This window comes from Notamacropus eugenii, chromosome 4 (genome assembly GCF_028372415.1).
Source record: "Notamacropus eugenii isolate mMacEug1 chromosome 4, mMacEug1.pri_v2, whole genome shotgun sequence".
NCBI lineage: Eukaryota > Metazoa > Chordata > Mammalia > Diprotodontia > Macropodidae > Notamacropus > Notamacropus eugenii.
Genome location: NC_092875.1, coordinates 34031949 through 34058767, shown reverse-complemented (window position 1 = coordinate 34058767; position 26819 = coordinate 34031949). Strand labels below are relative to the sequence as shown.

Sequence of the window (26819 nt, the reverse complement as noted above, 5' to 3'; positions counted from 1 at the left end):
CCGGCTCTGAGGCGGAGCCAATCGGGCGCGGCTGCTTGCGGTGGCCGGAAGCGGCGGCGGTTCTGGGGCGGTTGTCGAGTGCGGGGGCCGAGCGGGAGTGTTGCTGCTGCGGCTGCCGCTGCCCTCGCTGCTGCTGCTGCTGCTGCCGCTGCTGGTGACCGGTCCCTTTCTTCCCCCTCCCAGGTGGGCCGGAGCGGCCGCCCTCGAGCTCCGCCGTAACGGGGGCTGGGGGAGGGGGCGGGTCCGGCCCGAAGCGTCCTGCGGGGCCCAGGTTCCGCTCGGGCGTCCTCCTCCCGGGGACGCGGGCGGGCGGGGCCTCTGGCCGGCGGCGGCTGGTCCAGCCTCGGGTGGGCCGGGGGACGCCGGGGAAGCAGGTGGGCTCAGTGCTCCAGGCCTCGTTTTCTGGGCCGTTTTCCCGCTGGGGAAAAAATCCATGAATCCAATTCACGTAACCCTCCCCTGAGGTCCGGAAAAGGTGTTTGGGGGGCGGAGTCCTGCCCTTCAGGGGAAGAAAAAGAAACCCCAGATTCTGTAATCTGTGAGAGGAGGGGGCTGGGATAAAGGCCTTCCCAGGGCCGGACCCTGCGAGCCTTGTTCCCACCCGAGGAGATGAGGAATCTCCTTTCCAGCCAGTCCCCAGGCTCCCTGAGCCCGCCCTGAGGATGAGGGGAGGGGGGTTTGGGGCAGTGACCGTTGGTCTTGTACCTTCCCAAGTAAGTCTCCTCTTGAGCGGAGTAACTGAGGATCTGTGGTTAGAAGTGCTGTATTTATTTGGCATCAGGAGAAGTGGGTTCACATCCCACCCCCCAGGGGCTCGGAGCCCCCCTCATCTGTAGAGTACGTTAGAAGCTCCCTTCCAGGCCTAAATCTGTGAAACGTGGATCCTCAGTAAAGTTGTCCTTTGAGTGTTTCCTTTATGGAAGAGTGTTGTAAACTGCAAGGAGGGAGCCAACCTGTTGAGGATTCCGGAGCAGTGATTCTTACTTGGAGTTCTGGGGGCAGTAATTGACAAAGTCAGTTTCGTTTCTGTGAGTGATTTCTTAGAATTGAAAATGAAAGCACCACGTTTTGATTTTTCTCTCCTCCAGTCTTTTCCAAGTTAAAGATGGCTGAAGTGATAGAACAGGAAACTCAACTGTGTGACAACTGGTAAGAGAATTCACCTACGCTAACTCACGCTGATGTTTTTTAGTTAAACTCTGGCTTTATGTGGTGATCTGGTGTATCCTGTCTTCCCTCCTGAGCCCTTCTCCCCACACTTGTACTCGAAAGTAGGGGACAGCTAGGTGGTGCAGTGGATAGAGCACCAGTGCAGAAGTTAGGAGGGCTTGAGTTCAAATGTCACTTCAGACACTTGACACTCGCTAGCTGTGTGACCTTGGGCAAGTCACTTAACCCCAGTTACCTCATCCTGGGTCATCTCCAGTCATCCTGATGAATATCTGGTCCCTGGATTCAGATGGCTCTGGAGGAGAAGTGAGGCTGGTGACCTGCACAGCCCTCCCTCACTCAAAACAAAGTCAAGTGCAAGTCATGTCATTATTTCTCTGATGGCATGGTCTTCTTCGGCAACCAAGGATGAACACACACTCCAAAGTAAGACATGGTAGTAAGATGTGGTGGTTGTTGTCCTTCATTCTCAAAGAGGACCAAAATGACATCACTATATTGGGATCAGGGTACAGGCTGGGCACAGAGTCCATATGAACATTTGGAGTGGAGATGGTGCTAAATTTTCGAATCTCATGTTTCTTTTGAGCTACTGCAATTCTCCTTTGCTCATAGAACATGACATCTTCTTTGACATGGGCATGCTATGTGGGGCAGTCCTGTGCCAGTGTCTCTCAGGTCTCACAGTCTATTCCAGAGTTCTTCAGAGACCCCAAGAGTATCCTTGAATCGCTTCTTCTGACCTCCATATGAGCGCTTGCCTTGTGTGAGTTCTCTTTAAAATAGTCTTTTAGACAAATGTACTTTTGGCATTCTAATAACTAGTAAGATGATGAATGCTCTTTGAGGGCAGAGACTACTTCCTTTGGACTACTTCCTTTTGGTGTTTCTATCCTGAGGGATTGATCAGTGGCTTTAGACAGGCTGGTTAGTTCTAGTTGTTGGACTTCACTTTTTGTAGAAATTTGCTGTGGGCTTTGAAGAAGGATTGAAAAATGAGGCTGTAGGACCAGAGTGGGAGCTTTAGGAGAGTCTGGAAGTGGCCAGATTTGGGGAAAGTATACTCATTTGGATCATATGCGTATTTTCTTTCTAGGGTGTTGGGGGACAGAGCAAGACACTAGTTCTCTTGCTTTGCTGTGGGCCTTTCCCTTCTTGGGGGTTGTTTGCTTCTCTGTGAAATAAATGGGCAAGGGGAAGAAAGATGAGGCTAGATGATCCAAGGCTTCCTCTGGATCTTAACAGTCTGTAATTCTGTCTCAGGAAACTTGGGAGACATAGATCCTAGAGCTGGAGCTGGAGTGCACCTTAGTGGTCACCTAGCCCAACTGCACCATTTTATTTTCATTTGTGAAAGCTAGTTTTGTTTTATTTTCGGGTCTTCATCCTCTTACTTCCCCTCCCCAACACACACACAGCTGGGAAATCAAGAAAAACAAAGCCTGTTACAAACAAGTATTGAAGTGAAATAAATTCCCTTGCTGGCCAACTTCCCCATTTTATAGGGGAAAACTGAGACCTTGAAAGGTTTGGTGACTGGTTCCAAGGTCACATTAATGGATTAGCCATAAATCTGGCTGGAATTTTAGTATCAATAACCTTTGTGACAGCATGATGTACCCTTTTGGCTGTCTAGAGCCTTTTCAGAAAGATGTTTTTAAATACATAAAATAAGAACCCAGGATCCCCAGAGAAACCATTATATTGAATTATAGTTATCAACGTAGTAACCAAATTGAAGAAGCCTGGAAAGCCCAGGTAATAAGAGGGCTGGCCTTAGAATCAGTTATTTGTCCTGTGTCTGACCCATTAGCTTTATGACCCTGGGCCAGGCACTTGATGTCCCAGGAGACCAGAAGAGCTTAAGAGGCCTTGGTGTCTTCTCTCAGTGGAGGCACTTTCCATGTTGGGAGTCCTTCCCTTCCCTTTCTATTCCTCCCCCAGCACAAAAAAAATCTTGTGTGATTGACATGAGTTGCTAGAGATTTTTCAGAATCAGTGTTTTTTGATGTTTCAGTACAAAAAAGTGACTGCCCCATCTGCATTAGTTTTTACCTCTCTTCTCAGCCTGTTTCAGTGTTTTAATGTAGGAGAAAACTTTGGTTTCTCCTTGAATGAACTTAAGGCCCCTCTTCCCCTCTCATCCTGTCTTCCCACAGTTGCCAAAGTGATCTTCCTAAAACAGATCAGACTGCTCAAAAAATCTGCTCGGAAATCTTGGGTGGCTCCTGCTTCCCTTCCCAGGCCTCCCTCTGGTTACTCTCCTTCATGCACTTTGTGTCAGTCAGCACAGCTGAAGCTTCCCTTCCCCTTCACCCTAGTGGTGGTTGTGCCTCCATGTGCTCCCTTCTCTCTGCCCCAGAGTTTCCTCTTCCTTGGAAGCTCAGCTCCTGCCACTGCCTCTGGGAGGCCCTTCCTCCTCGACCTTCCTGGGTTTGGATAGTCTCCTTTGGGGTGCTTTGTGAGAGGGGCAGCGACTTAGGTTTAATGGTTGAGGAGTGTACATCTACCTCAGTGCCTGCCACCTACTTGTTGAATTGAATTAGAGCAAGGGATTGAGTCTGGTTTTCCCTCCCTCTCTCCTTCTTCTTTCTGTTGCGCTTCCTACTCCTTTGTTATCTATGGCATAAACCGGTGTAGCCTGAGCACTCACTGGAAGAGATCACTGTCATCTCATCACTTCTTGCTGTTATCGTGGTTTTTACTTGGTCTTCCTGCCTCTGGCTTTTCCCCCTCCTCTCCATCTATCTCTGTACCCCTGAGACCAGGCCACATCTCTGAATTCCCACTGTGGCCTCTGGCCCCTGCTTGGCAAGGGAAACCCCTCCCTGTTCGAATCTAGAATCTAGCTGTCTTCCTGGGCTCCTTGACCATCATTCCCTCTCACACAGTCCAGCTGAACCAGCCTTTACCCTCTTCTCCATTCCCAGCCTTTGCTCAGGCTGTCCCCCACCTCCTCCTCACATCTGCCTCTTGAAACCAGGCACGCCCTCCTGCATAAGACATGAGTGCCTTCACTCCGATTCCTGTACTTTTGGGTTTTTGTATGTTATGATCCCTAAGAACATACCTCAGTCCCCCAGTGTATGGTGGGCATCCAGAGTGTAGGGACTCACTTTCCTGGGGCATCTTCAATGTGTGTGTAGCGCAGTGCCTGGCTCATAGTACGCAACAACGTCACTTAATGAGTGCTTGTCAGCTCTCTTATTGGAAAACATGAGTGCTGCTTCTGGTGTTAGAATGTTGATATTTTGTCATGAATTCAGTCTTGGAAAGGACTTTTTCCCAAGTCAGAAAACCACTGCCACCCCAGGAAGTAACCTTCAGGCCCATGACAATGTATAAATAACTGTTCGAAGGCTCACAGAGGCTGGGTTGTTGTTACCTTACAGCAGAGCCAATGAAAACAGGGCGATTTAAAGCAAAGCCATTTATTTACAGAAAAAGCTCTAGTGGTAAGGAATATGACTAAGCATCCTGCAGTGCATCCTCCCTCAAACATATTGAGGCCAGGCTGCTAAACCTTTGGAGCTCTTGTGTTCTCATCATTCCTATTTAGCAAAAGGTTAAGGTGATTTTCTTTTGTTGGGCAAATTTGAGCTGTAATCAAGCTTGGAGGCCAAGCTGGGCATCCTTGGAGGGAAGGATTGGTTCATTACAGTGGATGGTACCAAATCCTCAGCTTTGTCCAGAGCCTAGACATGGCCAGGGACAGAGAGGGAAGCTCTTCCCTTTCGGGGCTTAGGACTCTCCTTCTGGTCTCAGACTCTGGCCTGGTGGCGGGGGGTGGGGGGGTGGAGTGGGCTGAACAGTTTATTTTACTCAGGATCCCACTATTATGATCTCCTGTTTGTTTAAATACTGATTTCTGTGTCAGGCGAGATTTCATCGTTCATCAGTTCTTCCTCTGGGGTTTCTATCCTTGTGTCTAGATATAAAAAGGCAGTGTGTTCTCTCCTGCTTATTATCACTTAGCAGCAGCACTACCTGGCTGTGAGGGGGGGCGGGGGCGGGGGGTGGGAGGGGTGTGTGTGTGTGTGTGTGTTTGTGTGTCTGTGTCTGTGTGTCTATGTGTGTGTGTCTGTGTCTGTGTGTGTCTGTGTCTTTGTGTGTCTGTGTCTGTGTCTGTGTGTGTGTCTGTGTCTGTGTGTGTGTCTGTGTCTGTGTGTGTGTATCTGTGTGTCTGTGCCTGTGTGTGTGTCTGTGTGTGTGTCTGTGTGTGTGTGCGTGTGTGTGTGTCTGTGTGTGTGTGCGTGTGTGTGTGTCTGTGTTACCAATTTTATTAACTTCTAGTGCCATATTTCAGGGGCTAGGGGAGGAGATTCTCTTGTTGATTACCCCTTTAAAAAACTTGCCAGCTCAGATGGTTGTGTGTTTTGAACATTTCCTTCTGTCCTTTTCTACTTCCCTTACCTAGGACTCATAAATCAAATTCCTTATGGATAGTTGAGTTTTCAGCAGAACTTAACTGTTAGCCTTGTGGTGATTATTTCATCAAATTGTGGTTAGTGTAGAACTGACTTCTTGAATGAATCTAATTTTAATTATTACATTTCAGAGAAATTTTATATGAATTGGAAAAATCCAGCAAAAGCACACTGAACATGGCTTGTGCCTATCTAATTAAAAAAAAACATTTTGTTTTTTTTCTATCACTCTAATTTCCTAATCCTGTTCTTTCTCTCCCCCACCCTCCATCCCATCCCATCCCTCTCCCCCAAAGAGGGTGGGGAAGTGTTGAGCACAAACAACCCATCAGCTCCCAGTGCCAAGGCTCCTGCCTGTTCCATGCCTGCATCTGTAAAGGGGCAGGGAGGTGGAGATAGATTCACTTCCTGGTCAAGTGCTTGGTCCTAAGACTCAGACGTTTCATTTCTTCCTTTATTTCCTCTTCACACTCATCACCATCCGTCTTGTTTTTCTGATTCTGCTTCACTTTGCATCAGTTCCTATAAGGCTCCCCAGGCTTCTTGTTCTGTGTAGTCATTATTTCTAATAGCAGAGTAACATGCCATTACATTCACATGCCACAGTTTGTTTGGTTGTTTCCCTAACAGTGGACATCTCCTCTGCTCCCCTAGTTCTGTATTACTACAGCTGTAGATATTTTAGTGTCTCTGGGACCTTTTTTCTCTTTACCATCCTTGGGTGCGGTGGGGTAGAATGAAGTGTAGTACGTACCCAGCTGCAGTATTTCTGGGGTAGAGGGTTGGAACATTTTCAGCCTTTTGTAGCATCCTTCCAAATTGCTCTCCAGTACGGTCAGCTCCTTCAGAACTGACTATGCCCGTTGTGTGTCATCTTTGCCTCGGTAGTTCTGGCTTGCATTTCTCTTATTAGTGACTTGGAGCTATTTTTCATATGATTGTTCATAGTTTGCAGTTCTTTGGAGAATTGTTCCTATCCTTTGCCGTTTATCCTTTGTGGAATGAATGGCCCTTGGTCTTCTGTGTGTGACCCCTGCCCACGCCTCCCCCCAGGCGCCTTGAGATGTCATGTCTTTATTGTAGGTATTGATGCCAGGACCTTTTTTTTTAAACTGAATTTTTTTGACAGAATTCCTTCATCCTGGTCGCATTGATTTTCTTCTTGGAGAAGCCGTTCAGGTGCACGTAATCAAGATGATCTGTTTTACTTTTTGTGATTGCCTCTCTACCTTGTTTGGTTGTAAATTTTTCCTTAAACCTTAGTGTGGAAGGTATGTGAGCTGGTCTTTTTTTTTCTTTTTAACTTAGGATTTCAGATTTTTTTTTCCTGACTATCTCCTGGGTTATGTGTCTCCTGTGAGCTTAATGTGGCACATGTTGTATGATATTGGAACCTGGTTTTTTTGCCAATACTTTTTGAATATTCCCAGCAGTTCTTGGTACGTAGGAGGTTCTTTCCTAAATAACTTATCTTCTCATGTGAATCAAATGCCGGGTTGTTTGACAGTTTTTGGTTTTTCCTTTCCCATCTCCTAATGGCCGTACTAGTCTACGTCTTAAGCGTTATCAAAGTTATAGTGCTGCTTCATAGCGTGATTCGAGGTAGAGAAGTACTGTTGCCTCCTCATTTTCACCTCCTTCCCCCCATTTGCTCTGAAATTCTAGACCTTTGTTTTTCTGAATAAATGTTGTCATTTTGTCTGGCTCAGTGAAGTGACCTCTGGATAGTTTGGCATGGCACCAGATTTGTAGATTAATACAGATAGTATTGTCAGTCTCAATCTGTAATTTTAAAAAATTCTTAGTATGATGAGACGATGCTAGGTTTGGTGATCCTAGACCCTTGAAAATACCACTCTGGGGCTTAGAAATCCACTCGTTTAAAAGGAAATAAAAATCACCTGTAGATGTCTCTACTCTTCCCTGGGATCCACAGAAAACCTCCAGAATCCTGCTGAGATCCTGATAGCAACCATCAGGGGTAGATTGGTGGAAAGCAGAGGGGTAGTCTGTGTGGAACTGGCAGGCACAGACAAAGACCTGCCAGGCTAGAACCACAGTAGGGTTACGTAAGACTTAGCTGCTGCAGCTGTAAAAAAGAGGAGAGCTTGTGATACGGTTTTTCAAAAGGCAAGTGATAAGCAAGGATGTATAATCTAAAACTAAGTATAATCCTTCAAGGGAAAAAAATGAATTTTTAGGGAATAGAAGATTCCTAAGAATTTCAGATAAAACTCAGTAGACACTTTGAAATGGAAACTCAGGCACCAAGAGAAACAGAAAGGTTCGCATATTTGCTGAATTGAAAGGGAATATGGGGAGTGAATGTTTTGCATGTTAATAGGGAGATAAGAAACAAATGACTTCTCAAAATCCTACTCTCTGTAAGGGTCATGTTGTATAGTTGTTTTCAGTAGTGTCTGACTCTGTGACCCCATTTGGGGTTTTCTTGGCAGAGATACTGGAATGGTTTGCCATTTCCTTCTCATTTTACAGATGAAGAAACTGAGGCAAACAGGGTTAGGTGACTTGCCCAGGGTCACATAGCTAGTAAGTGCCTGAGGCCAGATTTGAGCTCTGAACTTCCTGACTGCAGGCCTAATGCTCTGTCCACTGTGCCACCTAGCTACCCAGCTAAGAGTCATTGGGGAAAAAAGGTAAAAATGACGGGGCCCATGGATGGTTTTATTTTGATGGTCTTAGAAGACAAAAATGGGCAGGACAGAGTATAGTATTGGAGAAGAAAAAGATTATGACTGTCAAAAGACATGACACATGACATAAAGGCACATAAGATGAACATATAAATCATAGAGGATGGGGGAGGGCCAGTAGACATCCCACAAACCTCACTTTCATAGGAATTTGATAAAGGAGAATTGAACACACACTCCAATCCCCCTTCTCCCTCTCCCTGGATTTCCATGTGGGAAAAGATTATGTTTAAAAGGGAAATAGGAGGGGACATATGTAAATGGGGAAAAGAATATCTTTGCAGCTCGTTTCTCTGACAAAGATCTCATTTCTAAGATAAAGAATTCAGATGATAAGGCTAAGCCATTCCTCAGTAGATAAATGGCCCAGGGATGTGAGTAGGCAGTTTGAAAAGGAAGAAATGTAAGCTGTCTGCAATGGGAACAAAATCAACCTTATACCCATTAGATTGGCAGAGATGACAAGAAGAAAATGGCAAATGTGTTGGAAAGCAGGACCCTGTTGCAAGCTGTAAATTGATCCACAGGTTCTAAAAAGCAGTTTGGAATTATTACGCCTCTCAAATGACTAACCGTCCATTCCCTTTGACTAAGCTATATCGCTACTAGGCCTGTACTCCAGAGAGATCAAAGAAAGTGGGTAGGGGCTTGTGTAGGAACAGAAATATTTATAATAGTTATTGTGGCAAAAAATTGAAAACTTAAGGGACGGTATTCTAATAGGCAATTTGGTTGGTCAAATTTTAGTTTCTGCATCCAGTAGAATAGTGTTGTGCCATAACATGATGTAATGGACAGTTTCAGAGCATACTGGGAAGGCCTTTTATGTCGTGATGTAGAGTGAAGTGGGCAGTACCAGAACAGGTAGTGATACTGACGTATGGAGAACCATAGAGGAAAGCTTCAGAGTTTGGATAAGTTCATTGATGAGCCTTAATCCCAGAAGAGACATTGCTTACTTAACCTTCTGCCCAAGAACTGATGAACTTAAAATGCCAACACACACATATTGGGACATGGATGTGAACATGGCCAGTATGGGAATTTGTTTTGCCTGAACTACGTGTATTTCTGATAAATATTTTATTATTTGTTTTTTTGTTCAGTACAGGAGTTTCGTGGGAGCGAGAGATGCTAAAAAGCGTGTAAAAATAAATTAATTTTTAAAAAAGTAATTTAAAAAATTGCATATCCCTAGTCTTAACTAAATCAGTTTTAGTTAAAATTTCCTGCAGTTTTTTTTTTTGAAAACCAAGGCCTGGAGAAGGGATTGAAATCAATCAGATATTTTGGTGGTCTTTTGTGGTCTTAACCCCAGTTAGTTATCCTCATATTATAATAAAGTTTTTGCAAGAGGATTTGCCCCTGGGGAAATGAGCTTAAGATGCCCATGAAATATCCAGCAGGCTGTTCGTGGTGCTAAAGGAGAGAATCCTCTATACTGTGGTGATAATGGAACCTTTGGGAATTGATGAGAGATTCCAATGTAATGTAGTTTTTTGTAGGACCAAGCGGTAGTTATGTGTGAGAATTAAGACACTGTCACCAGCATCAAAGATTTGTTCATTACCTTGTGGGTCTTTTCTGTGCTAGATTAAGTTCCAAGAACTGACATTAGTCTGTTGCCTTCAGGCTGATTTACACAGTCTTATACATTCATTGTCTAATTTGATCCATCCAACATTAAGGAGATAGGTACGATATTACCCTCCTTTGACTGGTGCCAGTCATACAGAGGCTCAGAGAGATTGTTACAAGCTCAGTAGGAGTCAGCGGTGAGATATGGCAGTCATGACATCTGTTGCGTCTTTTCCTCCCTTAAAAAACCTGTACACTGTCCAGGGAGCACGAGGTGTAATAGCCTTGTTGTCCTTGGAGTGTTGTCTTGAATTCTGGGTATATTCTTTTAGGAAGGACATTGAGAAACTGAAGGGTCCAGAGGAGGAAATGCAGAATGGTCAAGGACTGAGCATGTTCTTTGATATTATTTGAAGGAATGAGTTGGATATTTAGTCCGGAGAAGAGGAAAAATCCTTGATCTTAGGAGAAAAGGGGAAATGCGAACTCTCCCAGATATTTTGAAGGGCTGTCTTATAGATGAGGCGTGAGACTTGGGGTGCTTGGTGCTCAGAGGCTGGAACTAGAGAGAAATTGAGGCTTCCAGCTCCCCAGTAACAGAACTATCCATATGTGGTCTGGTAAGCTCCCATCCTGGGAGCCAAGGCTGGAAGACTTCTCATCAGAGATGTTGTGGGGAGGTCTTGGCCTCTGAGGACCAAAAACCTATGGTGCATCACAACTACTCCGTGCTGATAGAGCCACAGTGGTGAGTGATAAGGACATGATCCTAGAGAGATGGGCTGAATGCTTCCATAGTGTTCTCAACAGACCAATGCTGAGGCCATTGACTGTTTACCTCAGGTTGAAGTCAAGTCCTTCTTAGATGAACTTCCAACTGAAGAAGAGATTTTGAGGGCCATTAGGCTCCTTTCATGTGGCAAAGCACCTGGTGCTGAGTCTATTTCAGCTGAGATTTACAAGGTAGGGGGACTACTGCTCATACAAAAGCTGACTGGAATTTCCAGATTATATGGCAAGAGGAAGTTATCCCCCAGGAGTTCCAGGATGCCTCCATTGTTCATCTTTATAAAGACACACACACACACACACACACACACACACACACACACACACACACACACACACACACACACACACACACACACACACACACACACACACACACACACACACACACACACACACACACACACACACACACACACACACACACACACACACACACACACACACACACACACACACACACCCCCTCTACAAAGGTGAAGGAAATAGACTGTCCTATGACAGTCACAGGGGGATCTCTCTCAGTCATTGCTAGCAAGATTCTTGCTAGAGTCCTCCTTAATAGGCTGATCCTTCATCTGGAAGATGGTCATCTCTCTGAGAGTCAGTGTGGCTTCAGAAAGGACCGAGGAACAGTCAATATGATGTTTACTGCTCAGCAACTCCAGGAAAAATGCCAGGAGGAGAACAGAGGTCTCTACACGATGTTTGTAGATCTGATCAGGGCCTTTGACACTGTTAGGTGTGAGGGCTTATGGAAAATCATGTCAAAATGTAGTTGCCCAGAGAAGTTCATCAGTATTGCACGTCAGTTTCATGATGGCATGTTTGCCTGGGTTCAGTATAGTGGACAATGCTCTTGTGCCTTCCCAGTCACCAGTGGAGTGAAACAGGGCTGTGTGCTTGCCCCCATGCTTTTTAGCATGATGTTTTCAGCCATGATGTCAGATGCTTTCAATGAGGATGAACACGGCATCAAAGTCAACTACTGTACCGATGGTTAGTTCTTCAATTTGAAAAGGCTGCAAGCCAAGACCAAAGTGGAGGGAGTGTCGGTGCATGATTTTCTGTTTGCAGATGATTGTGCACTCACTCAGTGCAGCCTCTGAAGCTGAGATGCAACAAAGTATGGATCAATTCTCTGCTGACTGTGTTAATTTTGGCCTAATTAACACCAAGAAAACAGAGGTGCTCCATCAGCCACTACCACACCATATATGGAATCATCAGTTACAACAAATAGAGAAGTTTTGAATGCTGTGGACAAATTCACTTGTCTTGGTAGTGTACTTTCCAGGATTGTACACATTGACAATGAGGTTGATGCATGCATTGCCACAGCTAGCTCAGTGTTTGGGAGGCTCTGAAGAAAAGTATGGGAGAGCAGAGGTATTAGACTGACTACCAAACTGAAGGTCTGCAGAGCTGTTGTGCTGACCTTATTGTTGTATGTCTGTGAAACATGGACAGTCTACCAGCTCCATGCCAGGAAACTGAATCGCTTCCATTTGAACTGTCTTAGGAAGATTCTGAAGATCACCTGGCAGGATAAGGTACCAGACACTGAAGTCCTTGCTCAAACTAAACTAGCAAGCATTCAAACTATGCTTCAGAGAGCACAACTCTGATGGGCTGGCCACATTTTTCAAATGCAAAATGTATGCTTGCCAAAAAGACTATTTAATGGAGAACTTGCATGGAGCAGGCGATCACATGGTGGTCAGAAGAAGCGATACAAGGACACTCTCAAAGTCTCTCTCAAGAACTTTGGATTTGATTGTGGGACATGAGAGACACTGGCACAGGATTGCTCAGCATGGTGTGCCCACAGCAGAAAGGGTGCTGTGCTGTATGAGCAAAGCAGAATTGAGACAGCACAAAGTAGGATGTGCAAATTTGGAGTACCCACCCCAAATGTTCACAGGGACTATCTGTGCCCAACCTGTGGGACAGCATTCTGAGCCCGTATTGGTGGCCACAGTTGGACACGCTAAAACTTCATTTTATCATTGTGGCATGTCATTTTGGTCCTCCTGGAGGACCAAACCAACAACCACCACCACCCTTGCTAGCTCAGAAATTCACTGGTTAACCTATGGCCACCTAGCTAGAGTCCAAGGACAGATAACAGCGTTTCCTGATTCCTGGGCCAGCCCTCTCTCCACCCTGGTAAGCAACAGATAACAAATTTATGTTAAGCATTTTGTAAATAGTAAGTTGTTATACCAATCTCTGCTGTTGTATTACTTCATTTTCCCTTGTACTGCATTTAGTTGAGTTCATGTCTTATCTTTCCCATTAGAAATATACTCTTCTGGAGGGCTGAGATTGTCTAATTCATTGGTTCTCAAAAGATGGTCTGAGAACTGGGTGTCCCTGAGACCCTTTTAGGGGTCTTCAAGATCAAAATTAGTTTCATCATACTAAGACGTTATTTGCCTATTAAAATATTCCTCCCTTTTCCAATTGCACGTCTTTGTGAGGCTGGATTCTCTTCATTTACTGCAGCTAAAATAACACGTGTCACAACAAATTGAATATAGACGCATTTATGAGAATTGTCTGTCTTCTGTTAAGCCAGACATTAAGGAGATTTGCAAAAATATGTGAAACAATGCCATTCTTATCATAAATTATTTTTTGTTTTTGAAGTTTTTTTGTGTTCTTTTTATTATTTTTAGATGAATTCTTAAATTTTAGAAAACGAATCAGTTCTGATTTCTAATACGGTAAATATGAGTGTAGTTAACCCAAATAAACAAACTTTTGGGGAGGTTTCTTCAATTTTTAAGAGGGTAAAGGGGTTCTGAGACCAAAAAGTTTTGTGATCTAGACTAGAAGTCTAATTTATCTTTTTTCTCTTCTGTCTAACAGTAGAAGCTCAATCAATGTTAATGGAATTGAATTGGTTCTTTGTTATATGAATTGGGTGTGTTCGGCTTTTGGGCAGGGCTGGACTTGGAAAAACCAGACTTTGTCCAGACTTCTTGGCAGCCAACTTGATTATTATTGGTATCTAATGAAACTGTGGCTGGTGAGTGAGGCGGGCAGAGCCTGGACAAGACTGAAAATGAGGGCTTAGTTTGGAGATCATAGGATACAGGACTTGTTCACCTTTTTTGTGTCCTGGCCCCATTAGGTTGTCTAGGGAGGTTTAGGACTCCTTAGAACGATGATGTTAAATCCATAAAATAAAAGTACTTGAGGTTTCAGAGGAAACCTGTGATACTGAAATATCGTTTTCAGAATATATTATTTTAAAACAAAGTAAACGTTCCCTAGGTTAAGAACCCCTGTTGTAGAACACGTAACCAAAGGGCGAGCTGGCTCCCTTTGAATGGCTTTAGCAGCAGCTCCTGAACTAGAACCCAAAGCCTCCTGATCCACTGCAGAGGTCTGGCTTCCCACCTACAGAGTGGACCAAGGACTGGGCCAAGTGGAGTCCAAATTAATCCACACCATCAGGCTGCATTGTGGGATAAATGCACAGACAGATGGGAAATTTGTCCTTCTGAGTTTTTCCTGGGACCAGAAAATTTCTACAGGCAGGGTTTTTTCTTTTCTTTTTTTCTCTTTTCTTCTCTTCCTTTTTTAAAAGTTTTAATCAGAAAACCTGCTGGGAATAAGGCTGCCTGTGTTCTTGAGTGGCCTGTTGTAGGAGGCCTAGAGGGCACCAGCAGCATGGGAGCAAGTGTTCTAGATGCCTCATGGGTCATTTTGTTTGCGTAACTGAGTCATTTCTCAGGCTCAAAACTCCTTGTGTAGGATTTTCTTCTGAGGTGGAGGGGAGAAGCCCCTGATTTTAGGTTTTATTTTAAATTTGTGCGAGCAGGGCTCTTGGGGAAGGAACTACTCTGATCCTTTTATTATCCACTCATTTAGCTGTTCCCTTGGCCTTTGCAGAGTGGGGCTTATTTTCAAAGTAATTTTAGGAGATTTTTATGGTGACGCAGTGAATACAGCCTTGGGTTTGGGATCAGTGAGACTCATCTTCCTGAGTTCAAATCCAGCCTCAGACACTGACTAGCTGTATGACCCTGGGCAAGTCATTTCACTCTGTTTAATGAACTGGAGAAGGAAATGGCAAACCCCTCCAATATCTTTGGCAAGAAAACCTCCATCGGGGTCATGGAAAGTTGGACGTGACTGAAATGACTGACCAAGAGCATGGGACAGCACAGGATTGGGATTGATGAAGTGAACTGAGTTCTGTGGGGTTGAATTAGATTAGGTATAAGGGCCTTTGTGATTCCAAGTATAATGAAGACATGGAGGAAAATGGGCCCTGAACTGGAAAAGATTTTTGATGAGTCAAGAAGGCACATGACCTTCCATGTGAGGGAAGCGAAAGTGAGAGATGAGGAGGCAGAATTGACTTGTAACCTAGAGAAAGAGACAGAGACGGGACCCGAGTCCAGTGGCCTTGTTTGTGCACCTTGGGGATTGCAGGCCCACATCATAATAAGGGTACTGATGCTGAGCCCTGAGCACCGTGTGCTCAGCCCTGTCTCGTTGGATCCTCGCATTTTACAGAGGAGACAGGCCAAGTGGCCTTGCCCATTACCCAGCTACGACAGGTCTGGGTTTGTATTCAGGGCTTCCTTCCTGATTCCAGGCTATGTACTCATGCTAAAGAAAGGCTAATCGGGCTCTCGCTTCTCCTTGTGTCCCATGAAATCTACTTTTTTTAAAGTTTTATTGGAGTCCTGTTTTCATGTGATAGGCATTTCTGAATTCAAATCTCCCCTTGTGACAATGATAAACAATTACAAGCAAAATCCCTGGAGGCTTAGGCTTTGTCTGACCCTTGACCTCAGCTGAAAGCATTGGCAGCCAGTCAGTCATTGAGCAGTGGTTGTGTATCCCGGACCACCTGCTCCCCCAAAGACAAGGTGGTGAAGGCTGGTGCTGGTGGCTGCTGTTTTTGCTTCCCTCTCTTAAGTCCCTGCCATTCTTGCTCACCAGGGTTCTCTGAATTCCTCCCCATTTGTTGTTTCTTAGAGAGCAGTGCTATTGCACTGGCCTTGGTTTGCCCCGACCCCAGTGAGGGATGCTTCTATTTTCCAGGTTTTTGCTGTTGCTGCCATAAGAATGTTGGGGGGATTATGATTATCATCAGCAGTAGCAGTGAGCATTTATAGAGCGCTAATTCTTCCTGATTTCCTCATCCTGGGTGTGCACCTCCCTGTGCCCTTGGATCTCTGGGCTGTGGAGGGTTTGGGCTCATTACTCATTTTCTTAGCATAATTATAAATTGCTTACTGGAATGCTTGGCCTGCTTCCCAGCTCCCCTGCATTGCATTCATGAGTTCCAGCTTTTGCTGTCTACCACATTGCAGGGTATGAGGTGAAGCCTTTAGTTTTAACTTGCATTTTTCTGATGGGTGACAGGAAACAGTCTTTTCCTGGTTGCCAGTAAATAGTTTTACATTTCTGCTTTGGAGAATCTGTTAATCAGGAGGCCTTTCTTAAGTGGTGAGTCTTGTGCTAGGCTCTGGGGAGAGAGTGCTGTCTGGCCTCTCTTGTGTAGTGAGGTAGCTCTACAAGGTAACATGGCGGTGCTGGGGCACCCTGCTAGCTGGACCTTCAAAGAGGAGCTATTGCTAGAGCAGGGTCTGGGAGCTCTTCTATGTCTTTCTTGAATTTAGAGTTTTCAACTTGACCATGTCAAATTTTATTTTTTTCCTGGATTTGAAACTGAATCTATTCCTCCTGTGTTTGCTTACATTAGTCACCTCCAAATGAGGGAATAATTGTGAATTGCTCATGTGTAGGGCTGGATGAAGACTCAGTGTTACTTGGTTAACTCAAAACTTAGAGGATTTCATTTTCTAAAGCAGGGAAGAGATGAGGGGAATAAAGGAAAAATATTGTGGAGAAAGGGTTGAGCGAGAGCACCAGGCCATGGCTCCCCAGGAACCTGGCATGAAGGGCCCAAAGAACAGGCTTTGGAGCTTGAAGTGTTTGGTGTTGCAGTTGGAAGATGGGGAAGGGGATGGAGCTGTCAGTAAATAAATACACTTTTATTTTGTTTGTTTCTGTAGCAAAAGAGAAATTCCCATGCCCAACTTTACTATTCATGAAATTCACTGTCGACGAAACATTGGCATGTGCCATGTCTGCAAGGAGCCAGTCCCCAAATCTGAAATGAAGGCCCATGTGGAGCTGGAGCACAGCCAGGTAGCTTTAATTCTCCTTCATATTCACAGCCCAACAGCATTGTGAGCTTATCTTCAGAAAACAGACTTACTCGTTCTCCACTCTTGCCCTAGGTGGCCTGTAAATGTAACATGAAGATGGAAAGACGGCAGTTAACGAATCATGAGGTTGGTACCCTTGACCTCCAGGAGGAGTCTGGTACTTGGGGTCTCATGTGGTCATGCAGTTTTACTTGTACTTGCAAAGCAGCCCTTGCTCCCATGGTCTCTTCCACCATGCTGAGCCACCTCTGCTATCAGGGGTGATTGGTTCAGCTGGCTAGGATGAGAAGACTAGGGCTCTGAGTCTGCCGTCACTTGTTCATTTACCTGGCTGCGTGCTCATCCAGGCTTGTGGTGGACAGTGCTGCACACACAAGGCCTAGCTGGTACCTCATTACTTCATTCTGCCTTTCGGGTTTCTCCCTACTTAGTCCTGGACAGACTGTCAAAGAACATTTGGTGAGAAGTCCTAGCATCGCTAGGATCTGTGTGGATTCAGAACTGTAAGTGAAGGAATTGGTCAGCTGACCTCAGAGCAGGAGATCAGAGAAAGGAGAAGCCTGTCCCAGGGATTAGGCAGACACTGCTTCCGAAGCTTGTCGTGCTGAGATTCTGAAAAACCTCTCGATGCTTTGTACTTGATCTGCTCTTTTAGGACTTTGCTAGCAAACCCCTAAACCACATCAATCAGTGGTAGCCGATAAAAGATGAAATGACTGAGGAAATAGAGGTTTTGGCTTCCGAGCATATCGTTTTATTAAGCAGTGCTGCATGGCAGTTGCTTAACAAATGGGGACTGGGGCCCTTACTTTGGCACTGGATCCCAAATACAGGGGGAGACAGATTCTTTTGCATTAAAAGGTTATAAGCTAGGATACAAAATTAGGTGATCTGATATCTCATTGGAGGAAAAATTATGGACTTTCCAAGTTGGGAGGGGCAGAGCAGACAGGTGCAATTCTCTGAAATCAGAAAAAGAGGTGTCCCACTCCCCTCCAAGTGCCTGTAAACAGTCAAAAGATTGTGGGAACAGTAACTGATTAACCAGTACAGTGCTAGTTTTCAGAGAAGACGTGGGTTGCTTGAGATGTGTAATTGTGAGGAAACCCCTTCCATCGATCTTCAGATTTGACCGGGTTTCTGCTCCTCATAACTTCTGTCCCTAGTCAAGGGTTTCCAGGAAGCAAGGAGAGGGGGCCCAGTTTCCCAGCCACACAGGGCTAGGTTCAAACAGTGCAATAAAGTTTTCTCACCAGACAGAAATTGGACAGACCCATAAATGAATAGAAAGGCAAGTGAGCCAGCTCTAGAACTGAGTCACAAGACGGAGGCAGTGGGGTTCATTCAATCCCCATGACCACTTAATACCCTCAGTTCCCTCATTGGCATTATTATTTCAGTGCTAAAGGGATGGAAAGTTTGTGAATTTGGAGCATTCTTTGGTTCTCTCAGCATTATGGCTGCAGAGTACATAAGCTTTAGAAATGGTGCTTCGTTAAAATTAGAGCCTTAAGCCTCAGAGGCAAGAAATAGGTACATGATTTTAATGACCACTTCCAATTAGATGTAAAATTCAGTTTGTTCATATTCACCTATGTACGTTACTGCTTGGAGGAGCCCCTTAATGTTAGCAGTTTTCAGCAGGGCTGTGCACAAGTCCATAAAGATTGTGAAATTTTTTTTAGCCAGCAAAATCTCCCTACTTCCCAACTCAAGCCCAGAGCAGGAGCAGCTTGGGGGAAGCTGAGACCTAGCTTTAGAATCTAGCGAGTGGCCAGGTCCTTGAGTGGAATCCCCAAGAGTTCTGTGGTGAGGATCAGAAGGAGAAAGGGATCAGGGATGGGCCTGTCAGCTGGGCCAGCTAAGGGTGGAGGCAGTGAGCCTCCCCCAAGGATGCATCCTGCGTCTCTGAAACAAGCCTCTGGCTGCTCTGCTCACAGGCTCTGGAGTGCCCCTTGAGACTCGCTGTCTGCCAGCACTGTGAGTTGGAGCTTGCCTTCCTCAAACTGAAGGACCATGAAGATTACTGCGGGGCCCGCACTGAGCTCTGTGGCAAGTGTGGCCGCAACATTATGGTGAAAGATCTCAAGACACACCCTGAAGTGTGTGGGAGAGAGGCAGAGGAAAAAAGAGAGGCAAGAACCAGGCCCCTCCATGGCTATGAGAGCGAGGAGGACGAGGACGAGGAAGATGAGGACGAGGAACACGAGGAGGATGGAGCATGGTTCATAGCACAGAGTGTTCAGAACATGCTGGGTCCAGAAAACCCCACCAAACCCCTGCGGAGGCCCTCAAGGTCCTTTGAGGACCCCTTTTACAGCAGGCTCCTAGCTGACCAGATGGAAAGAAATGCAAACCGAGGGGCTGGCTCGGCTATGCAGCTGGACCAGAATCGAGGTGAGCCATCATGGGCACTGGTGTGTGTGGTGGAAAAGAGGTGGAGGCTGTGCTTGTGGGAGCAGGGCCAAGGGTCTAGGAAGGAACTAAGTAACGCCTTTGGTGTTTCCTGAAGAGGGTAGAGTTAGAGGGTATGGGGCAGCCTGGCATCCTTCCCACTCCCTTCATGTGATGAGGGAAGTTGCCCTGGCAGGCCTGGTAGCAATTCTTCCTGCCACAGGCAGGGAACTGACCCTACAGGAGTGCCCACCTGCCCCTAACGTGTCTCTCTGTGTGGTTTTTGCCCAAGTGGAGAAACAGGAACGGCGCACAGGGAGTAAAAACCAGCTGTACCCCCCAGGCCCTGGGGAGGAAGATGCTCATTTGGACTACATGCTGGCCCTGAGCCTGCAGAGTGAGAGCAGTGCTCCCAGCTGCACAGCTGCCCACCTCGAGGACTTCTGGAGAGCCGTGTATACTGAAGACCTCAGCTCGACTGCTCATCTGGGCCAGGCCCGGGACACCGACCTGCTCCGTTCTGAGCCTTTCCTAGCCACGGAGGGTCCAGAGGAGTCAAAAAGTAAGTCTTTAAGGAAAGTTAAACCTTGCCATGAACAGGGGACTTGTTAAAAGAACAGCAGCCCGTGAGGCCCTTGTGGCATTGGGGAAGGGACAGCCCAAGGGACAGCCCAGGGGACCCAGGGGCAGTGGCCAGTGCTCTCTGATGAATGAGATGGAGAGGGGCTGATAGCACAGTGGCCGTGGCCCTTTGTGGGCTCAGTGACTTGTTCTGTGTGTGGGCGAGAAGGTGTCCACCAGCCTTCACTTTAGGGTTTGCTTTTGCTGATCTCGAAGGTGTCATTAAGACTGAGGACAGATTAATTTCTCATTTTCATGTCTCTTTTGTGGGTCTTCTGACCACCTTCTTTTGACTGCCTTTTTACACATCCTAGAAAAAAGAGAATCTGTGAACTGCTGATGCATAGACTGAGGAGACTTTTTCACCTTACCTTTTTTGGAATTTAGTAAGCCATTGGTGCCTCACACCTACTGTAAAGGAATAGCCAAGAAGATAATGGGGTGGGGAGGGGGCCTGGCCGTGTAGAAATGTTTTGGGCATGAAAGAGGTTGTGGTGATGGGCTAGTGGAGTAAACCCAGGGGTCTTCAGTAAAGCAGGCACCAGAACACCTAGTAGGTTAGGGGATGGCATGGGGGAGGTGGGTGTGGCTGACTGGGGTCAGGAGTAAGCAGGCATGCTTGTCTTTTCTGCAGCTAATGAGACCATGCTGCCTTGTGAGTTTTGTGAAGAGCTTTATCCTGAGGAAGACCTGATTCTTCATCAGGTATGTTGTGAGTGGCCCCTCTGGGAGTCCCTTATGGGGGCAGAGCCAGTGACTGTCATGGAAAGGGCAGTGGGCACAAGACTGGCTTGGGGGGCTCCTGCCTGGACAGGGAGCTGGACCTGGATAGGGGGATAGGGTAGGGAGCACATTCTCTGTGCCTCAGCCCCGATGTCAGGTGGCTTGTCAACACCTAAGTGCCTAGTGCTTACAAGAGCATTGTGTATATTGTGGTTGCTCCCTGAGGACTGCAGGGAGCATCTACCCAAAGGGGGCAGGGCAGGTAAGACATGATTCACCCACAGTGTTGTAAAGGTTTTAGCATTGCCAAAAAAGTGCTGGTGATGAAGGTTGAATTAGGTCCATCCCAATGGGGGCAGGAGGGAACGTGAAGACACACATGAATGGAGGAAATTGGATTGCCTTCAGTGGTTAATAATGAGCAAGCATTAGGGACCTACTGTATGCCAGGTGCTGGAGGACAGGGTACAAAGACAAAGGGGAAACAGGTCTTGCCCTTAAGATGATTGATTTCTGTTATGAGAGACATCGTACATGTTTTCGTGTGTAAAAATTCAAGGTCTGAGGTCCTTGGGAAAGAGGAGAGCACTGTAGTGTTTGGGTGGAGGACAAGGAAGGGCTTCTTGTAGGAAGTGGGACTTGAGGGGGTTGTGCGAGGCAGACGATGGGTGTCTTTGACAGAAATGTCAAAGTTTGGACAGGAATGAACTTGGCAAAAAGTGGAAAAAGCGGAATCCTATTTTGGACATGTTGGATTTGTGATGTCTCTGGGACATTGAGAGGAAATGTTTCCCAGTGATGGGAGACCTAAGCTCTGGGCAGCCCCTGGGAGCTGAGCTCTTCCTTTCAGACTAGAGCTGATGCGTAGATAGGGCAGTCCTCTCTGGAGAGACAGTCATTAAAGCCCATGGAAGCTGATGAGGTAACCAAGAGGTTCCAGGACAACCTACAAGGCCTGGAACATGATAAGGGGCCAGTCATGACAACCCCCAGAAGGAGAGTTCAGAGCATCCTGGAGGAAGAAAGGGAGGTCAGGAAGGGTGAGGACTGGAAAAGAGGCCTCAGATTTGGCAATGGGGAGGTGAGCAGCAGCTCTGGAAAGAGCAGTGTCTGGCCCGTGACATGGAGCCAGATCAGTGACTGGTTTGAGGAGAGAGCGAGGAGAAAGTATAAGAATGACGATGCTGCAGCTGTAGGTTGTGGGGCAGATGTTAGGGATGCAGTCCCACCCAATACTCACTCCCCGGCAGGGTGGCTTCCCAAGTACATCCACAGGGGCCCAACAGAAACCTTGATGTGGGCAGAGGTTTGGGAGCTGGCCTGGCAGTGGGGTGGGTCTCTGATCATTAAGTCATCCTGCATTCCCTTCTGAATGTCAGACGGGCTGTAACCCCACAAGTGCCGTGGCCTCGTTCAGTAAGAGAAGCTCTCCCCCGAGTCTGTCCCAGGACCGGGGGGACCGTGAGGATCAACTTCAGAGGCTCCTGGACCTGCCAGCCACACGGGCCATCAGCAGCAGGTTCCGCTCCCTGCTGGATCTGCCAGCTGCACCATCTGGAGAGAGCGGCATCATCATTCCCTGTGAATTCTGCGGTGTGCAGTTAGAAGAGGAAGTCCTTTTCCACCATCAGGTATGGCCCTCCCAAGGATGCAGCCATGTGGAGACTGGACTTGAGGGTTTAATGAAAAGAGAAGACCATGGGCTTTTAGCTAGCCTCCAGATTACAAGTCCCAGTCCTTTTTTCTGGCTCAGTGAGCCAACACTCCTGGGCTGATGCTCAGTGAGCCCACAGATTGGCTAGCTGCAGTAACTTGGAAACTGAAAAAGCTTTGTCGCCAGACTGCAGCTCCCACCTTCAGGATAGCGACTTTGGATGGATGCACTTTGGGGCTGAGCTTAGAGGTCAGCAGCCTCAGTCTTAGAGGTCTCCCTTCCAGAGGGAAGCCATACGGGGAATCTGCTGGTCCTGGTTTCTCTCCTGACCAGCCATGTGATTTTGGGCCAGGATAAAAGAGGAGAGCCCGGGGCTCTTGGGGTCTGCTGGCTCTGACATTCTTTGGTTCTAACCTTGCTGTGCGGCCCGATCTGCTCTGAGCACTCACAGTAATGGTGTTGCTCAGACCACTTCAGTGAATTGGCCCTAGCCCATGGAGGGAGGGGGGAAATGAGGATACCCACCATGCATCAGTTTGATCTTCCTGGTGCAGGCATTTGGTTTTGGCCAAAGTAGGCCCAAATGAACATTCCAGGACTTTGTGAGGTTGTCTGCTTGTTGCTGCCGCCATGAGGCAGAGGGTGACACACCCTCCAGCAGAGATATAAAGCTGCAGTTAGCTTCTTTTGCAGATTCCTTGGCCCGGGTCTGTAGCAGGTGGGGGTCCTGTAAAGCAAGAGCTTTCTAGGCTTGCTCCCTCTCTCAGGAGGATAGTAAGACCTGCTGACTGTGGGGTGGTCAGCATTCCTGCCCTGGATGGGGAGATTCTCTTCCGGGATTCCTTATGCCACCTTGGGCCCCTTCTGTAGCTTCTCCCCCAGAAAGGCTGTTTGTGAGCAGGAGAGTTCTCTCCTCATTGGGGTTAACTCTTCTCAGGATCAGTGTGACCTCCGCCCAGGCACTGCAGTACCCGCAGAATGGCTGCTTCCTGCCTGCGAACCACTTCCTAAACAAGACAGCTTGCAGCCAGTGACATCCCCCGAGCTGCCCAGGCGGCGGATCCGGCACCAAGGTAGCCCCCAGAGGTGTCTAGCTCCAGCACCTCATACACAGCACACATAGGCCCAGGACCCTCCATCTTGGATGGTCTTCTAGCCCATTGAGAGTCCTTGACTTCTTGTGTGTATTAACTTCTTGGGGAATTAATGTGTGCACTGAAAGCCATGCTTCTGGCCAGCCTATCTGGACTCATCCTCAACTCATTTTTAATGATTTCATAGTACTCCATAAACAAGTTGGTAAAAATACTTTAGAAATAAGTTTTAGAGGACAATACAAATGGTCCTGGTGGTGTTGGGCATCGCGAGAGTTGGCTCTGCTTTCTGAACAAGTTCATAGAGTTGACTGAGGAGTGAGACCAGGGCAGGGGTGGGTCTAAGCAGCCTTTTAGGCTCAGACTTTGACCTCTTAACAGGCTGAGCTTGAGATAGATTAAAAAAAATTAATTAGTATCGTTCGTTCTTAATGTCACCTGAATTGCCCTTGGAAGGGCTGTCTCCTTCCCTGGTGGGTCCTGGCTCTGACTCCCAGCAACACAGGCCTTCTTCCATCATTCCTCTCCCTTCTTCCCTTTCAGGAGACTTGTCTTCTTGCTATATGGATGATATACGGCAGGAAACTGCCAGCAAACCGATGTACCCCCTGCCCCCCAGCAGGTCCACAAGCAGCATAGGGCTTGCCCGAAACAGACTGCCTAAAGCCTTGTTGGACCCTCGGCCTGGGGTACTGCCCAGTCCTCCCCGAGTGCTGAAGGCCAGCAACTTGGATAGCCTGGAGACAAGAGGGCAGAGTCGCAGGAACCACAACCCAGCCACAGGGCCCAACCCCACTGGTCGGCCTACTCGAAGTTTATACCCTGAGAACTATGTGCCCAGTTTCCCCCGGGTACCTCCGGTGAGACATGGATTGAGGTAAGCAATAAAGAGATGCTGTTAACTGGGGGTCCTGTATGGGAGCCCCCTAGGAGACCTGCCCTCCATCTTGTGGTCTCCCAGAGCAGTAATTAGCCCTGCTGCAAAGTAGGCTGCCTTTTTTTGCAGCCTGCAGGCAGGTGGACAGATTCCTCAGGGCTTCCCCCCAGGACAAAGCTTTATAGCTTCTCTCAGCTACTCCTTCCTCCCTATAGCTTCTCTCAGCTACTCCTTCCTCCCTTTCTTACCCTCCTGGTCTTTAGAGGCTGCTTCCTGAGGTGTTAAGGTCCTCAGAGAGCTGGTTTCCAATTCCTTTTCCTGACCTTTCAGTGTGAGAAATGAGATTGGAAGGAACTCACGGATTACCCCCACTGCTGCCAACTTCCGAAACAGGACCACTAAGGTAATACGGGATCCACCACTGAGTGGGCCACTCCCTCTGAGCCTGCTCACTTTGGGCACCTGCCCCAGTGACCAAGCAAGGTTGGCTTAGCAGACCCTCCCCTTAAGTCCATCTAGACAGATTGCCCAGGCCTGATTGGTGGGTAGGGCCCTGGACCCTTCTTTGGGCTGGGGAGCACCTTCTCTCTTGGGAGGGCAGTCCTGTGGGTACAAGGAGAATGGAGAAGAGGGGGAAGGGAGGGGCTGCTCTGGATCTAAAGGCAGTTACATCTGCTGGGTTGTGTTTCTGCAGACAAAATCTCCTAAACCAGCAGCTGGTGATGCTGAGGAAGAGGAGTAGCCTCCGGGCCGGAGATGTTAGCTTGGTTTTTACTCTTCTGTGCACAGCAGCGCCTGCCCTGGTGCAAGAGGCTGGCTCTCTGATTGTTCCAACAGAGAACCTTGTATGGATTTTAATTTTTCTAGGCAGCCATCATTTTCTAACTTTTTACATTGTGAAGTGGTCAGTGTGGGGAGGATTGTTGAGAGCCCAGGGGAGGCCATTCAGAGTTCTACGTCTGCCTGTGGGCTAGGGCCTTGGCGAACCCAAGAAGCCCCTGGTAAAAGGCCCTTGTGTCTCTGTGCAGTGTTGGGGGGTGGAGGGGGGGGCAGAGGCTCAAGGCAGGTCATCTTACTGCCTTCTGTGCTGTTTGTGAAGTCATTTTCCTGTTGCCTGAGGGGAGCCCTGCTCAAAGTGTTCTGAGGCTTTCCTGTAGCCAGCCAACCTGTATGTTCCTGTTCCATGTGTTAGCTTTGAAATTCATGTCCTGAACATGAGACTTCCTTGGGTCAGGGAATTTCCAGTGTAGGGGATGTTGGGTTTTGACCAAAAGTGGGAACCACCGCCAACCTTGATGTTTTCACTTCTGAGGCACTGGGGCTTCCTGGGGGAGTTTGGGGGTGGCCCTTCGGGGGGAGCCGCAGGGTGGAGTCATGCTCTGGAGGAGTGGCCCCCCCCAGCCTCAAGCAGTTCTGCAGTTGCCTCTGAAAATAAAGTTTGAGTCGTTTTTTATTTTAATTTTTTAAAGTTCCGTATGATAGAAATAAAATTTGTACTTGGGCACAGCCTGCCTGTGATTGTCCCCTGTCTCCTGTGTAAGTGAATGCTTGCTGAGTTTTCCTCAAGGGAGGAGTGAGGAACCATGTTTGTGCCCCTCCCTTATGACAGCAGGGGGGTGACATGAAATCAGGGCTCTGTACATGACTGTGCAGCATAAGCCTGCTGTGGCCTCCTGTGCCCATGATGGTCACTGCCTGGGAACCAAGTAGAACCCAGAGCACCTGGCTTACCTCTTGGATGCCTGGTGCCCTGAGGGCCGTTGTTGACACTGACCCACTCGGAGAAAACCCCTCTTTCTCCTATACTCTCTTGCCAGGGTGAGCTGCCCTCCCTGGAATCAAGGAGGAAATTAGCATCAAGTGTGGTACGCTGTGCCAGGCACTGTGTGGTCTCGTTGGCCCTTGTAGCAGCCTGGGGCAGGAGGGAGCTATTATTCTCATTCTATAATTGAAGAAACTAAGGCAGATAGGTGAAATGACTTGCCCAGGGTCACACAGCTTGAGGCTGGATTTGAACTGAGTCCCCACGTAGGTGCCAGAGATGAGGACATTGAGGCCTGGAGTCACACTCAAGGACTTTTGAGAAAGGTGCCAGAGCAAAATCAAGGAGAGGAGTAAGGGGGGGGTGCTGATAGCTGATAACTTTACCTTTTCTAGGCAGTGGTCTGAGCTGATGGCTTTGTGGCCCCAAATAATGACATTTTAAGGACACATCCACCAAAAGTAAGCATATTTATTAAGTACAAGAAATGCAGATTAAAGAGATTTAAAACAAGTGGTCCAGTGGGGCTGGGCCCGGGGTGGGGGTGGGGGGTCTAAACACAAGGGAGCTGGGGGCTTGCAGCTCGAATGTTCTCTGTGAAAGCCATTTGAGGGTGCAGGCCAAAGGGAAGGCTGCTTAGGGCTCATGCAGAGGCAGGGCTCAATCAGCTTTACTTTTCCCCTTTTGTACAAAATATTTACACTTGTGTGCAAGTAGGATGGACAGGAGTGGTTATGACCGAGTCCCCTGGGTGCGTGCCCAGAGGCCGTCTGATTCTGCCTAATGACTAAGGGAGTTACCCTTAGGTGATGCTGG

At 47.4% G+C, this 26819-nt stretch overlaps 1 protein-coding gene across 2 annotated transcripts; it reads left to right on the top strand.

Moving 5' to 3' along the window:
- Nucleotides 1-51: 51 nt before the first annotated feature.
- TRAFD1 (TRAF-type zinc finger domain containing 1) lies at nucleotides 52-25764 on the top strand. 2 transcript variants are annotated; one of them, XM_072600416.1, is made up of 12 exons: nucleotides 52-183; nucleotides 1089-1149; nucleotides 16723-16858; nucleotides 16951-17004; nucleotides 18819-19275; nucleotides 19565-19834; nucleotides 20528-20598; nucleotides 21996-22247; nucleotides 23208-23343; nucleotides 23908-24241; nucleotides 24572-24644; nucleotides 24936-25764. In XM_072600416.1, the coding sequence occupies exons 2-12, from the start codon at nucleotides 1106-1108 to the stop codon at nucleotides 24981-24983; spliced, it is 1875 nt and encodes a 624-aa protein (XP_072456517.1). In that variant the 5' UTR covers nucleotides 52-183; nucleotides 1089-1105; the 3' UTR covers nucleotides 24984-25764. The 2 variants fall into 2 exon arrangements, with proteins under 2 accessions (XP_072456517.1, XP_072456518.1); XM_072600417.1 differs by lacking the exon at nucleotides 52-183 and adding an exon at nucleotides 294-374.
- Nucleotides 25765-26819: the final 1055 nt, after the last annotated feature.